The sequence below is a fragment of the Eumetopias jubatus genome, unplaced genomic scaffold (assembly GCF_037043125.1).
Source record: "Eumetopias jubatus isolate StellerSeaLion01/CBP00866 unplaced genomic scaffold, mEumJub1_p1.0 scaffold_2, whole genome shotgun sequence".
Classification (NCBI taxonomy): domain Eukaryota; kingdom Metazoa; phylum Chordata; class Mammalia; order Carnivora; family Otariidae; genus Eumetopias; species Eumetopias jubatus.
In genome coordinates, this window is record NW_028274808.1 from 56922957 (window position 1) to 56939862 (window position 16906).

The 16906-nt window shown below is 37.6% G+C and overlaps 1 protein-coding gene across 1 annotated transcript in view; it reads right to left on the reverse strand.

Annotated features, from left to right (window-relative positions):
- GALNTL6 (polypeptide N-acetylgalactosaminyltransferase like 6) overlaps positions 1-11824 on the reverse strand; it is a 1206234-nt gene extending 1194410 nt beyond the window's left edge. Inside the window, exon 1 of the mRNA XM_088019488.1 lies at positions 11687-11824. Coding sequence (XP_087875614.1) covers positions 11687-11824 — 138 coding nt within the window. The remainder of the gene's footprint in view (positions 1-11686) is intronic.
- Positions 11825-16906: the final 5082 nt, after the last annotated feature.

Consider the following 16906-nt stretch of genomic DNA (forward strand, 5'->3'; position numbering starts at 1 on the left):
TATGCTGTCAGTGAAGAATAAGGCCCGGCTCTCCACTGAGCATGATAAGAGAAGGGGTGGCAAGGGAGATTTGAGGAGACAAGAGAAGGGTGGAGAAAGCAGCTTTAGAAAATGGGAGAAAGTGCTGAGTGGGAAAGCACAGAGAGATTCTTTACTAGTAGTTTTGGCTTCATTGTGCCAGTTTTTATTTTTAACTTACACAAGATCGTTTCTCTTGAGGTGACACAACTAAACAATATTTACCTTCTGATGGCACAGTCTGAAATAAGGTGTCAGCTCCCAGTATTACAAACAAAACAATAGCAACATAGATCAACAGCAAAAGCCTTGAGCTAAAGAAATATTTCTCACATCATACACATTTCAATAATTGAAAATCCAGTTAGGTTCAACAGAACCTTTTTTTTTTTCTTAAATATAATGCAAAAGACTTAAGTTTTTAGAGTTCAAAGTCTTTCATCCATTCATAGGACCAATAATTGATCAAATCAATTCCCATTTGAAATGTTTCTTTAGGAAAATTTAAAGGAAAAAGGGGAGGAGAGTGGGCTCTGAGCAGAAAAAAGGATGGAAGAGGGGGGCAAAGTGATAAAGTAGTTTGTATTTCTACCCTTTCTTGAATAGTATCCCCTTGGCCTCTCTGATGCCTATCTTTCCCTCCATATTTCATATATTAGGACACAAGAAAGAAAGAAAAAAATGGAAGTTTCCATTGAAGTTAAGAGGGGGAAAGAATCCTACTATATAGTTGTTAATCTGACACTCTTCTGTTAGGCTACCTAAAAAAATGATAAGATTCACTCAGCTAGCGAATGAAAGCATTTTCACCTCCCCTACCACCTAATTTTCTACAGTTTTCCATTCCTCTGTCTTTCCAGCCTGTTCTTTTCTCCGAAGCACTAGGAGTGAGAGAGCACTTCCTTTGTCAAGCTCTCTACTCCAGTCTCAAACAGCATCATTTGGAAGCAACCAGAACAATAACGTTAAAATTCAAGTTATATAAAATAATAAAATAAAATATTCAACCCTGAAGACATTTTTAGATAATCTTTTTTAGAAGTTCAGACTCAATGACATAATTTATAAGACAGCTTTTATCCCTTGAGGACAAAATTCACATTGAAAAATCAACACCATGTGGAAAGAACAGCACAAAAAATATGAGGGGAAAGGTCACCGTAACAGCATTGATGCTGACTGCATATGCTGGGAAGAACTAAACTCTGTTAAAATCCAGTTCGCTCTCACAGGTAGGGCTATGAGAGTCCTTGGTTCAAGTTACAAAAAACTTTTGAACTAGTAAGTTCCACTATTTTATTCCATATAGGCTACTAACAGTAAATAAATACATTTTAAAAATTAAAGAAAAAGAAGTTAAAGATGCTTCTTTGAACATTTTTTAAAGTCTTATAAGAATGCAAATTTGTGGGGCACCTGGGTGGCTCAGTCCATTGAGTGCCCAACTCTAGATTTCAGCTCAGGTCATGATCTCAGGGTCTTGAGATGGAGTCCCACATTGGTTCCATACTCAGCAGGGAGTCTGGTTGAAGAATCTCTCCCTCTGCCCCTCCCTACCTCACTCGCGCACATGCGTGTGCTCTCTCTCAAGTAAATAAATATTTAAAAAGAAGAATGAAAATGTTTTTTATAAACCCTCATGATGGGTCTATGAAAGAAATGGTATAGGAACACACTTTTCCTTTTTTATCCAATCTCAATTCTCTAGAATTCTAACAGATAATAATAGCTAACACTTTAAAATTGCTTGCTATGTTTTCCAAACATTTTATGAACATTAGTCTATTTAACCCACACAGTGATTCAACCAAGTAGGCACTGTTTTTTATACCCATCTTATAAATGGAAAATCTAAGACACAGAAAAGATAAGCAGCTTGTCCAAAGTGACACAGGTAGCAAATACTAGAGCTGGAACTGAAACCATGCAGCCTGGCTCTAGTATCCAAACCCTTAACCACTATGCATATTTTGTTTCATAGTTGAATTAATATGTAACTCTATGGTCCAGAATATCCAATGTATTTACATTATATGGGGTAAATTATAGATAGTCCAACACTTCAATATTGGTAGAATAATCACTGTAATATCTTAACAAATTTTTGAAAAAAAAGTCTCTTCACTTTTGCAATACAGGATAGTAATCTTCCATCTACCATGGATTTGCTGTGACTATTTAAGAACAGCTCAATATGGTGTCTGGCACATAGTAAGAAACTATAAATAAATGCTAATATATTGCCTTTAATTATTACTTTTACTCTTATTGTTTTTAGCATAATGACTTTATTATTTTTATTATTCATATATTATCTTGGGATTATTGGCAAATTAATACTACCATCTCTTTATCTCTGTAATTAATATTTACAGGGAAGGGTCACTTCCCTCATTCTACTACCTATACATAACAATTGCTTTTTTCCTTTGCTCTGCATATCTGTTCATTGTCTGCATTTATTTCAACAGATACACTGCTGTCTTACTGACCAGGTGGCGGCATGGTTTCTTGACATCCCCATTCTGTATTATTGTCTTCAATCTTTATTATAGGATTTTATATACTATGATAAACATCTAATTTCCTATCTATCTAGATACTATAGATATCTATCTATATTATATGGTTTCACACTTTGCAGAACATTTCACAAATGTTCAATTATCTCTCCAAATTCGTAAGATAATTGCATAAGAAAAATCTCAGACCTCTCTGCCAAACTATAACAAGCACAGGCTCTGTATTTACCTTTCAGATCGTAACAACCTTTTCTGCTTTTTTTCATCTACTTTCATTTTCCTTGGGGACTAGCCTTCACGCATTAGCCTTCTTTTGGCTTCTCTCGTCTCCTACCAACCAGGACCCCACATTCAGCTGTTTATATCAGTGCTAGCCCCACCATTACTTGTTATTTATCTTATAAGATATTTTAGTTGTATGTTTAGTCTTACCATTTAACCATTTACAATTTTGTTTATACCTCTACGACTGTGTGTAACTTCAATCAAGAACGTATCAGAGACAAATTATCAAACCCAGTCACTTTTTCAAAGTTCTCACTTGCTTAAACTATGTAGCTGTTAACACTGTTCATCATTTTTTTTCTTTTTTATGAATCCACAGTGCAGAGACTCAAATTTTGTCTTTGTACCTTACTTAACTGTGAATTGAGTTATTCAGAAGAACCCATCTCAATGAATTGTTGGAGGATTAAAACAGTAATTGTGCAGAAAGCACTTAGGGTCACATAAATATCACACAATAACTGACATTTTCTCTACTTCTTCTAAACTGTAAATAATTAGAACATGTATTTCTTATGAAACAATTTAATCCATCCCTGTATTATGGGTGTGTGCATGCCTTCTCTTAATGAGCAGACTGTAGGCTAATTGAAAACAGATTTATCTCTTAATCACTTATTTGCCACAGGGTGTAGCACAGTATTGTATGGTACACATAGCCAATAAACATCTATATTAGCAATAATAAAGAAATTAATAGTGATTTTTCATATATTTTATTATATCTTTACTGGGTTTGCCCAATATTAAGCTTATTCACTACCTTCAGTGAATTTTCTAAAAACTGAGAAAAAGGTAGCAATACTATTTGTTTAACGCTTCCCTTAATTGAGTATTTACCATGCACCAGGCAATTTACATATATTAATCCAATTAGTTCTCTTTGCTACCCTTTTATGAGAGAATATTGGTGTTAACATATGAAGATCTGAGGTTCAAAGATGTTAAGTGACTTGCCCAAGATGATATATTTTGGTAAGTGGTGAGCCCAATGTCGGAACCTGAAGTATCTGCCCTTCCCTCAGCCTAATCCCAATACTGTCTAATTCTGATAAGAAGATGCAGCTCAACATTCTCCCCTTAAAAGAATGAAGCCCTGTCTAATGAGTCCAGAGACCATACCATTCTCTCTCTTTTCTAAAGGTCCATGATACACACAGAAAATTCTACCATTCAGTGCTTGTTTTTGTTTGTTTGTTTGTTTCATGAATAACAATTTTACCTCACCAATTCATTATTTAGAAAATTAAGAACGGGCACATGCAATATGCTTTTCGTGTATCCCCTAACTCCACTGAAGGGAATAGTAACTCTGTAAAGCAGCTTCGTGATTTTAATAGTTCCTATTCTGCTTTTTAACTTTTTTTCTTCAAAATAATCAATCTCTCTCATGACCAAGATTTAAACAACAAAAGTAGTTCTCAGATTCTTGTTTGTAATTAATGTAGCAAAAAAAAATGCCTATATGTGAGACATGGGCTTTATTTGTTATGGGAAGTGAAAGTGGTCACTACAAAGAAGCATTACTTTTTAAAAAAATCTCTTCTATTAAAAGCTTCATTTTTTAATAACTTTGAATGCAATATACCAAAAAAATCACTTTTTGCAATAAATGATTAGATGAAAAATAAAATTAACGACCTGTCCTTAAGCATTGGACCAAAAAATTACAAAGAAAAAGTCATTTCATTTTCTAGACCCTATTTACTTGTTTATTGAAAAGTCCCTCCCTTCCAGATTTAACACATCAATGACAGTCCTCTACCATATTCACTGTTGTGCTGTGCTCTCTTGACACAGTCTTGCAAAAAGAAACCATCTGTAAATATTTATTAAACAAACACTAATTTCCTCATTAAAGCCAATGATTGCTTATAAATGCTTATACCATAATAACAATCTATATTCATTAACCCTTATTATATGCTGTTCAAGATACTAAGCATTTAGTTCTTACTGTAACATTACAAGAAAAGTATTATCATCCCCATTTGACTTAAGAGAAAACTGATTTAGGGAAGATCAACGACTTGCTAAATGTCACAAAGTGTTAAGTGCAGGATCCAGAATTTGAACCCTGATAATTTGGTTCCAGAGCCTACATCCTTACATACTAAAAGAGAACAAAACAGAATGGAAATTCTGGTATTTCTCTTATAATTAAGTTCAACTGGATTCTTTTGCTGAGGAGACATATCAAAAATAAAGAAAAAGGGAAGCCCCACTCACTCAGACATGGGTGGCAGCCCTCACAATGTGGTCATTTTTATTATGATAAAATAGTTCACAATGATTTATTATAAAATTCCCTGTCTCTTGCTTTCTAGACTTCAAATACTGAAAATAACATTCCATGAGTAATTGAGCAATAAATTTAAAATTAGCCTTCTCAGCCCTCATTGAGACACTACCACTCCCTGCAAAAGAGAGCTGATAGCCACCACCACATTGATGGCACCACAACTGCATTGATTCTATTACCAGAAAACAAACGAATCACCCTATTTATAATCTGTGCAAGGCTAACAGGCTAAATCCTTGCTATGAGTCTCACACTTGCTAAATAGATGTAAGTACTTCTAGAGACAGATGCATCTTCTTTCTCTCTCTCCATACTTTCCTAGAGTTATACTGGTAACATTTAAATGATGCTTCAGACTCAGTTGACTAACAGCCTCTTGTGGATTCAAAAAAATGGAAAAAGCATAAAGTTATAAAAGTAAAAAAAAATTGTACAAAATGAAACAGTTGGGTGGATTTATTTTTTCTTTATAAGTGAGAACATGCATGTGGATGTATGTATGTGTGTTGTTAAATGAATACGTGAAATGAATACTTTGACAGTACTGCTAATCCAGTCTACACTTTTCCCCATTGAAGAAAAACATTCAGGCAATTTGCCCTTAACCCTAAATATACCTTTCTGGCCACATAGTTAGAGTTCGGTAGTAACAGACACCAGCGTTATCAGTGAGGAACAATGGTGGTAATTGTGTTCTTGAATGTTTGTGGATGCCCTATCTCTTCTTTTCAACCTTTAAATAAACCCAGTATATATATATATATATATGTATATACACACACACACACACACACACACACACACACACACATACATACATATGTGTGTGTGTGTGTGTATTCCTGCCTATCTAAATATAAATTGTCAGTGGCAGAAACATTTTTTATTTGTTCTTTTTTGTTGTCCATTCAAGCATTACAACTACATTTTGAGAGAATTCAGGAATTGTTAGCTTTATGGTGTGACAGGTGGAGGTCATATGGAGAGCGAGTATCTAGTTTATGAGTGTGTCTTTACTTTTACTATCATCCTGAGAACCTCCTATTTCTTGGTACATTTGGACATTTGATTCTATAATGGTACTTTGTCAACACATGTAAATGTGAAGGAAAGAGAAGAACGATGTGGTCATGTCAGATGGTTTTAAGAATGGAAGTATCCAGTGCTCACCTCTTCATCATAAGCAAGCCAAGCAAATGAGAAATGAGTGACTGCTGAGACAAAGCACAACCATATCTGATTCTATATCCCACTTACACTGTCTAACTTCTTTTCCTCATTTAATTTGTATCCCCTCCTTTAAGGTTATTCTTGATGTATCTTAGCTGACTTTCACAGAACAAAAGTGTTACCAGGGGAGACAGAGTTGCAAACTTCCCTAAAGGCTATCATGGCTACTCCTGACAAAACTTAAAAAACAAAACAAAACAAAAAATCCTCAATTCTCTTCTCTATACCACTTAAAGCACCCAAACTTCCTTACCCTTTTCCCTACATATTCCAGTCTTGACTTGGTTTCTTTTATAGATTAAATATATATATATATATATATATACATATATATATATAGGAGGTTAATTGGTTCAGCACAGCTTATCCAACACAGCAATGAACAGGAGAAAAACCTATCTAATTTTTTTTTACCGGATTGTGAACAGAAGACTGTGTTTCACACAGTCTCCCAGGAGGCAAGGTGATGAACTAATCATGTTGTGATCTACGAGGTCACAGCAAATAATTAAGACACTTGTTACAGTGGTCTGTGTGGTGCGATCCTGTAGCAAGTCAGAATGGATTTTCCATAAATTCAAGAAAAGGTCCTTTAAAATCCTAATTTAAAACCTACATTTGAGCTAATTAAGAACAGTATGGCTCAAACTAATGCATCATTTCACATCTAGTGTATTGATAATCCTGAGTGCAGAAAGAGAGAAAACCTTATTTTTTTTCTCCTGTCCTTAGCTCTTCCAATATCTAAGGTGTTTGCTGGAAAAGAAACACAGACACACTCTACTGCTTTAGTGATCAGCATTACAAAGAAAAGCATAAGACAGCTTGCGTATACTCAGTACCAATTATCTGACATCTTCACATCATAAAACAGGTTTAAAATGCCACAGGGGAAAATGTTCTTAGCCAAAAGAAAGAATCCCCCCAAAGTGTGGTTAACGTTTAGAAGAGTTGGTCAAAGATGCTGAGAAATCTTTCAGAAGAGGTTTTTTTTTTGTTTTGTTTTGTTTTTAATGAAGGTGAAGCCCCACATCTGTCATGTACAACTTACATATGGATCTGACTAAAAACAAAATATTACAACACAATACTTTCCATACCCAAGATGTAATCTCAGGACTTTATGTACCTTATGTGGCAGTGATGATTAGCACCTATTTCATCAATCAAACTTCCGAAGTACAAAGAAATAAGAAGGTACTACAATTTAAAAGTGACATGAGTTTCTAGTTTTGGGTTTTTAATGTGGTAAAAAAATCCAGGCCAAACTAAGTTTCTAAAATCATTCTGAATAATTGTGAAAATGTCTGATTTAAAATTCTGGAAATCTGACTCTAGTTCTTTCATTTCAAAAAATGATTTGCAAAAATATTGCAAGATCTTCTTCATATTCTGAATATTCTTGTATTATTTCTGCAAGTCATATTATTTGCAACTTAGTTGCCAAAACTACAGCTACTTTTTTTATTAAGCTTTTCAATGTATTTAGGAAATCAAAGTGTTTTGGGGGTAGTTTTTATTTACCTATTCTTGTGTGAATAATTAGGAAGAAAGGTATAATAATGCTGAGTGAAGTCATTTTGCTCTAAAATATTGTTTTGTTCTAATTATCATCCTAATGCTTGTTTAATTAAGATCTAAATGTATAACTTTAATTTAAATGCAGCTGAAAGCAGAGAATAGCAATTCAAATTTTAAGAGAAAAATGAGAAGAATTATTACACAATAATCATACAGTAATCATTCTCAGCTAAATATCATAATCATTATCAATAGATTATTTTATAATACATGTATATATTTCTAAACAAAACAAAGGGGATAATTATACCATCCCCAAAACAGCAAAAAAGTGACAAAATTAATTCAACTGAAAATAATATATGACAATTATGATTGATAACATATAAACCAAAACTATAAAATATCTTCAAATTTTTCTAAAACATTAAAAATCTCAAAAGCTTAAAAATTATTTTAGTAAATGGATTCCAACTTTGCAGAGCCCAAACAATAAAATACACACTTTAATTATTGCATTATTAAATGTGTTCAATCCCCTTTGGTTGTGTGAGAGAAAAGAAAAAAAAAACTTTTAGATGAATAATTTGGGAATTCTTTTTCTTTTCTGCATCATAAATGGGTAAGTATTATAATATGGGAATTGTCATAAAAATTATTCTTAATGTGAAATGACAATAAATACAATTAACTTGTAATATTACAAAAATGAGAAAAAATGTGCAAAATACTAAACACCATGAAAATTAACATATAGTTTCTATCAGTGTTTTCTGTTTATCCTCACTTTGTTTCAGATTATATAATAAATACTGTTTATACTGAAAAATGGATAGACAAACTATTAGTGATGTACTCTGATAAAATACAGATTAGGAGAATTTAAAGAGTATTAGCCATTCTATGATTTTGAATCTCCATAAATTAAAGTATTTCCCCTACAGCCCATTGTAATAATTAAACTATTTAAAATGGTGAAGGTTTTCAATTCCTGTGACCACCACCACATCACACATGCTGTTTTACACATAACTGCTGTAAAAATAGACCGCTCATATGGGCACGTGACTTGTTTTGAATAGCTTCAGTACTTACTGCTGTCAGTGCCTCAATCAGCACATTATCCTTACCCTCACGATTTTACAACTTAGTGATAAATATAGTAAAAGATGGCTTTTGAAGAACATTTTAGCAATTAACCATGAAATAGTCTTTTTAGAACAAATTGCTAAATTTAAATAACACATTACCCAGTAGTCAAATTGCATGCTTCAATTGGAAACCTGTGTGTTTAGCTGACTTACTAACATTGATTTACAGATACATTAGCAAACTATTATATCACAATATTGAGCATATTTAATTCATCACTGAAAGTCACTTTTTATTTGGTCAAGTGTGTGTATATATGTGTATATATATATATATATACACACACACACACATACATATATAAATATACATATATGATTTAACTCTTACTTATCCTATACTTGTATAATGTCAACTATCTTAATTATCTTTCCAATTATATTTAACAGTGGAATAAAACCCATAAAAGCTTATCCTTTCCTGTTTTACAATGAATTCTATCTTTCGGTAAGTGACAATTTCTACCTTTTTAACTTTATTTTGTTTCTGTAAGAATTAGTTTTAAAACTATTATTTAGGTTAAAAACTACTGATCGACATTCATTTTATGGCATATTACTGCCCGACTTTACTCTTGGTTTCAAAACTGTTACATAGGATTATTAAACTGGAATGTCACAAGATCTCCATCAGTTATTTTTTTTTTTAAAGATTTTATTTATTTGAGAGAGAGAGAATGACAGATAGAAAGCATGAGAGGGAAGAGGGTCAGAGGGAGAAGCAGACTCCCCGCTGAGCAGGGAGCCCGATGTGGGACTCGATCCCGGGACTCCAGGATCATGACCTGAGCTGAAGGCAGTCGCTTAACCAACTGAGCCACCCAGGCGCCCTCCATCAGTTATTTACTCAACAGTGTATGAAACTTTGAGAAACATCTCCTTCTCTTGCCACCTAATATTAGGTAATTTATTACCTAATATTAAGTATCATTGCTACTACAAAAGAACCAGAACAAGGAAACTCTTTTGGAGATTACAGTAAGTCAGAGAGTTGATCTGCCATATTTCAATTTTTAATGCCGTTATACAAACAAATTTCTCATTAAGAGTCAAAATCAATAAGAGCCAGTGTGAAAGGTGTAAAGATCTCATTAATAAGATTAATTAGTGTTATATGTTAGCTATACAACAAATACTTCAGATGGTTATGGTTAACTGAATTAACAAAACTCAAGGAAAAGTTATTTTGCTTTTGTTCATTTAACTATTTTGAAATAGAAATTTTACATAATAACATTAGTATTAACTACTAATGTTAACAAAATTTTGTTTCTTAACAAGGGTGGAGAAATGAGTGATCTAAATAGGAAAAAAAAGTTTCACATTCAAAGTGCCCATCTTCCTTTTTTTCCCTGGAATGACAAAACAATATACTTCAAATCAAAGTTATATCCCTATTAGAAAGGATGGTAGAGATCAACAACTAAATAAAAACATGTCAACATTTTTCCTCAAAATTCCAATCCATCAAAAATCCATAAGCGACTAGTTATCTTTAAAGTTTACAGACTGGTAACCATCACTTCTCAAAATGAAAAAGCAGATTACCTCCATGTATTTCACATGTATACCACTCACTGTATAAAGAGATTAAACTTTGTTAAGTATAAGAACAAATACTTAATTACCTTTGATATATATTCCTGTTGTCCACAAATGGACTTTTATTTAAACACATAATATGTGTGGAAGGTACACGGTGTACATGGGTGATGACCCTTGAAATTAAGAATATTAATATTCTGAGGTGATGCACAGGACTAGTTAAAAAATAAGTGTTGCATCAGTATCACAAAGAAGACTGCATTCTATTGTTAAAAGTTTAATTACAGAAGCTGTTTTACGTATTAATAAACAAGATATTCAACAATATTACTTCTCATCAACACTTCATGAAGGACTTTTTGCATTATTACTAGGAAAGCGTTATTTCGATCTATGTTAGGTCATGAGTGTTGCACATACTAACAGATTGCGTATACGTGAAAACAAAACATACCACACTACGCAGTGTTTCAAATATGAAGGAAATCTTTTAGCAACAAACTGTTATCACCAGATTGTGAAACTGAACAGACATCCTTGATAACTCTGCCTGCCTGTATACCCCACCACACCACCTTAGCAACAGGAGAGAAAAAACAGAGACTTTAAGTTTCCACAGAGTAAAAAGCTGTTGCTAAGCAAAAATTACAAGCAAAAATATAGAAAGCTGTGGCTTGTTTTTTGAGAACTACTTCACAAGTTTAATGATTTAATTGGCCCAGTTCACTTTAATGTAGATACCCAAACCGGATGAAAAGCAAAAACAAATCCCTGTGACTGAACTTGCAGCAAACCCACTTCCATATCCCACGCATTAGCAGTTACCTTTCATACACCTCAAGTCAAAATCAACCTAAAGACCAACTGAGAGAGATTGTCTTCTCTTCCTCTTGACCTCCCTTATCCTTCTCTTCTAGTTTGTTTTACATTTCACCCATGTCATCAGTTGAGATCTTAAAACAAGGACTTTCTTAAACCCCAAAGTCTCGAGTCTTGTAATACGTGCCCTGCAAATACTTGGGAGAAAACCCAAGGCTACCACACTTGCTTCCTTGTGTCCCCGCGAGTTGCATTCTTACCAATCCTGTGAGCTTTGTCCGGATGGCACTTACCTGCTGCTCCCCGGGTTCTGTAGATTTCACCAAGTGCTTATCCTTGTACAGAGACCAGAGACCAATATTGGGCAGGAAAATTAAAGCCACCATGAATAACAAAGTCATCTGCAGAAATCTCTTCTGTTTCCTCTTCATTGCAAATGATAACAGAGAAGAAAAGTTAAAGGAGATGGCTCCCTGACTGCTTCTTGTGTTTAATGCCAAAGTCCTTTCCTCTCCCCTGCGAAGCACCAGAAACTGAGGAGAAGCTAAAAACTTTTGTTGCGTGCTCAGCACCAATCTGCAGGATTCAGAGGGAGTTGGGCATCTGCAGAACAAACGCACAGTTACTTTCCCCCCAGAAAACTATGACGAAGGCATTATCTATTGGCTTAGAAGTAAATGACTTGACTGAGGAAATCGTTAAGCCTCTCTTAATATAAAGCAATGGAGTAAATATGGTCATTTGACACATAATCATAAGTTATGAAAGTCTATAGCATGCTAGATACGTAAGAACACAGCAGTGGTGGTGTTTTCCCCCCTTAGTGGGGGAGGGTTGCGTTGGGGAGGAGCGGGTCAGTAGGGGGAACTGCGTGGGAGGAAGCGGCTCAGCCCCAGCAAGTGTCAGGAAGAAAAGCGTCCGCTTTTGACATTGGAACATCACCTTCCTCGTCTTCCCTGAACGTCTGTCTCCTCCTGTGCTCCCCCTGGGATAACCCACCTGAACTCAAGTTCAACTCCCTCTGAAGCCAGCGTGCTGGCGGGCTCCACACGGATCCAGGGACACGGGCACCGGAGCACAACTCCTATTTGGATGGAGGTCCACAAACTCCTGGATGCTCACGCTCTGTCTAAACTCTCCTCCGCAGGCAGCGGCTCGCGAGCTGGGAACCTGCTGGAAGGGAGGCTACAGATGTCAGCGGAGTCCAGCCAGGAAGTGGAGGCGCCGCGCCGTTTCGCCTCGCGCAGCCCTCGGAACGTGATCTTCCGCGAAGTAAGCGCTCTGCCCATCAATCTCTTCCCCTTCCCCCCGTGACGCTCTCACGCTCCGCTGTTCATGTTACCATTCTTTTCCGGCAATTGAGCGAACCCAGAGAAACATCACGAGCACCTGAAGGGCGGTGTGTTCAACCTCGCCTCCCGCGAAGGGGATGGAGGGAGGCGAAGCCGAGTCTGCGCTGGTCTGGGCAGGGGCGAGGGCGCCGGGGAGGGCGAGCAGTAGGCGAAGCTGAGCCGCGCTAGCTCCCGGCCGCCCGCTCCTCGCTCGCTGTCGTCTGCCTTCCGCCGAGAGGCTGCTAGTGCCGACCACGTGCGGGAGCCCGAGCCCGGGAGGGGAGGGCGGGCCGCCTGGAGGGGGTGGGCAGTTCCTCCCAGCTTCCAGACCCTATATAAACAAACCCCGATGCGAAGAAGAAGGGGAGGGTGAAGACGCTGCAGGACGTAGACTTGCAGCTGCCAGTCTCCGCCGAGCCTCTCTTTCTCGGTCAGGGCTTCTCGGGGCAACCTCAGACCGGTATAGATACCCGCTCCCCCACTCATCTCACCCAAAAGGCGCCAGGCCAGAGACTCCGGAGAAAAAGTCGCCGGCGCTCGCGGGTTTACCCCGATTCCTCCATGGTGCCGGCGGGAGCGCAGCAAGCCCGGACGCGGCGGCGGCAGAGGGAGACCGAGGAGAACCGAGGCTGGGCCCGTCCCGCCGAGAGGGGCTTCCCGGGCACGGGTCCCGCCGCTCAGGCCAGGTACGTGGTGGGGGAGGAGGAAGAGGATCCCGAAGCGAGGCAGGGCTGAAGCTCGGGGTTCTCAGGCAGCAGCTTCTGGAGCGACTCCCGCGGAGACCCAGAGCGCTATACTTGGGTCTGCAAAGACCCGGGGCCCGGTTAAGATTTGGCAGTGCCACCGCGCTCCTCCCCCGCCCTGCTTGTCCGCACTCCGCGCTCTTTCACTGCAAGGGCTACCTGTCCCTCCGACCTCGTGTACACCTCCCATGATACCTAGAAAATGTGGGGATCGAGACTTATCTCTGGCAGAAGGGACTCCTCCCTCTCCCTGACATATAGATGCACCAACGCCCCTGAGCGCACACGCACGAACCTGGGCAGCCTCTCCAAGAGACCTGCGTGCCTAGCAACGTGCATTGGATACTCTTGGGATCCAGAGCTCTTAACTCCTGAAGGAATGGTGACTTAAATGAGGCGACAGACATGCAGCAGTGCCCCCTTGTATCAGCCCTGTCTAGAACCAAAAAGAAGCGCCATGGCCATCTCTTTGTTACAGGCTAGATACGATGCCCACATACTTGGGATAGATGAGACTGTGGGCCCCAGAACGGTATTTTGGTATTTTCCCTCTCCCTTCTTTCCTTCCCCTCTTCTTCATCTCTCGCTCGCTCGCTCCCTGTTCTCCTCCCCCTCCCTCTGCCACCCACGTCTACTCTCTCTATCCGTGGCTCACTTGAGAAAGACACAGATGTGAGTGTTAAAGAGTTATTATGACTTCAACTCCTCACATTATGATTTTAAAATGCATTTGAACGATATATATTGGCTGTATGACTGCATGAATAAAGCTTTGTGCTGCAGTGTTTGTCTTTGTGAATCACTTGCGTTTCAAAAAGTATATAAACACGTTTCATAAGTGTTTTTAAATATGTCCTTTATGCAAAGACCAATTACCCTTCAATTTTTTACAAATCCAGAGAGCAAGAGGCTTAATTCCTCCACCCCCCCCCCACACACACACACACTGCCTTTTGTATTCTGCATTATTTTCTAATCTTTTTCTCTCTCTGAAACATAGAAATATGAATTCTGAGAAGAAACATAGCATGGAGAGATTCTGCTGGGAGGCTTGGTCCTCAAGGAAAGGTTTGGGGGCATTATTTAAGTATATTAGACATTTTCTGCCTTATAGATGTTATTAACAAGAAATAAAAGTACTCAAAAGTAAACTTAGAATTAAAAAAATTAAAAATCCTTCACATTTTAAATAATGGTTTCTTCATACCCTCCCCCCCTGAAAAAAAGCCCTGGATCACAGATAGACATACTGTCATATTGTCATTCTGTTTGCTGAATCCAGGATTCTGACATGAATTATGCTTCATTATCATTACACTACTAAATGGTCTTGCAAACAGTACCCATTCCCAGAACACTGTTAGTTTCAGTGACTGGGTATAATAACTGTTACTTCCCACATCAAATACATGCAGAATATATGGTAGAAACTAGAGAGAGAAAATTATTATGTTCACCCCTTTTACTGTGTAGCTCCAAACAATCACTTTTGCTTTTTTCCTCCATTTACTTATTTATCTCTTTATTTATTTGAATCAGATCATAATTTCCACTCAATCTGGTCTTCTTTTACAATTCCATATATAAATTTCCAATAGATGACAATGCTTCTAACTAAACTTAATAGTTAAGTTCAGTTTACAAACAAACAAAAACATAAAATGACAGTTAATTCCTTTGTTCAGATAATACAGATTAAATGGAAAGATACTTTTTTTACATTAGTTATTAATATTGGTTTAATAAAAATCCTGTCTTTAAAAATTTGTCTTATATCCAAAAGCCCCCTTTTACCTCTTTTTGCTTCTCCATTTTGTTATTTATGATTCAGCTGGGAACCTCAGGTAATCAGAGTCCCATGTGTCTAGCAATGTGTTAATAGCTACAGGGACACATGGGAAGCAAATAGAGCAAGATCTGTGACCATGAATAATTTACAGTCTAGTTGAAAAAGTAATATAAAGGCAATTGGAATAAATTGGAAAGAAACAGGATATTGCTCTAGTTATAGCTCTACTCCAAAATTTGATAACTTAAAACAACTATCTCACTATCTCTCCTGATTCTTTGCATTTGAATGGTCTCAGCTAAGCAGTTCTGCTTGGAATGATAAAGGCTGGGTCTTGGGGCTTAGATCTTGCTGGGCCAGGATGGCTCCCTCACATGGTAACAGTTGGTACCGTCAGCTGGAAGATCATCTGGGGCAGTTAGTTGGAGCCTCTCAGTTCTCTATATGGCCCCTCCACATAGCCTGAGCTTCTCACAACCTGGTAGCCAAGATCCAAAAGGGAACATCCCAAGAATCTGTGTTCCAAGAGGGAGAAAACAAAAACTGCTGAGTCTTCTTAAAGGCCCAGAATTGGCACCACCTCACTTTTGCAATAGTCACAGGACCAGCCCAGATCCTCTTGAGGGGGTGGTCGTGAAAGTATGGGGTTCAAACTGACATCTCAGTGAGATATTTGATGAAGAGTATTATGGCCATCTTTAACCCACTATAGATACTCAAAGGCACATAGGTAGGAATTCCTAAGGAAGGCCTAACCAGATTAGACAGTGGATGATGATGTATAATGGGGAAAGGTGTTCATAGGTTGGATTGATGCAAATTTTTCAATTTCTACAAAGACAGTGAATTAACTTTTAGTTTAAAAATAGGTTTATTACGGGGCACCTGGGTGGCTCAGTCGGTTGAGTCTGACTCTTGATTTTGGCTCAGGTCATGATATCAGGGTCATGAGATTGCCCTGCAGTGGGCTCCATGCTCAGCTGAGAGTCTGCTTCCCTCCTTCCCCCTCTGTCTCTCTCTCTCTCTGAACCCCCCCATGATTCAATCTCTCTCTCTCTCAAATAAATAAATCTTTATAAAAAATAGGCTTATTACTTCAATTTCCAGTTATAAATACTAAGGATGTCATGTATACCACGATGACTAAAGTTAACATTGCTGTGTGATATATAGGAGAGTTGTTAAAAGACTAGATCCTAAGGGTTCTCATCACGGGAATTTTTTTTATTTTCTTTTACTGTATCTATGTGAGAAGATGAATATTAACTAACCCTATTGTAATCCTTTCATAATATATGTATAAGTCAAACCATCATGCTATACACCTTAAACAGTGATGCATGTCAATTCTCAACAAAACTGGAAAAATAAGTTTATTATCTTATTTAAAAGACTGTGACATGATTGGAACTTAATTGGAAAGAGAACGTTCACCTTGGATCTTAATATGGTGGGGTTTATTTTCACTGACATGAGTTTTTTCCAAGGTTTTATCAGAAGGAAGAGACGCTAGAGCATAAAGATAATGCGCCTAGAAATGGAGGTATAGGGGCACCTGGATGGCTCAGTCTGTTAAGCGTCTGCCTTCAGCTCAGGTCTTGATCCTGGAGTCCTGGAATGGAGTCCCGCATCAGGCTCCCTGCTCAGCCG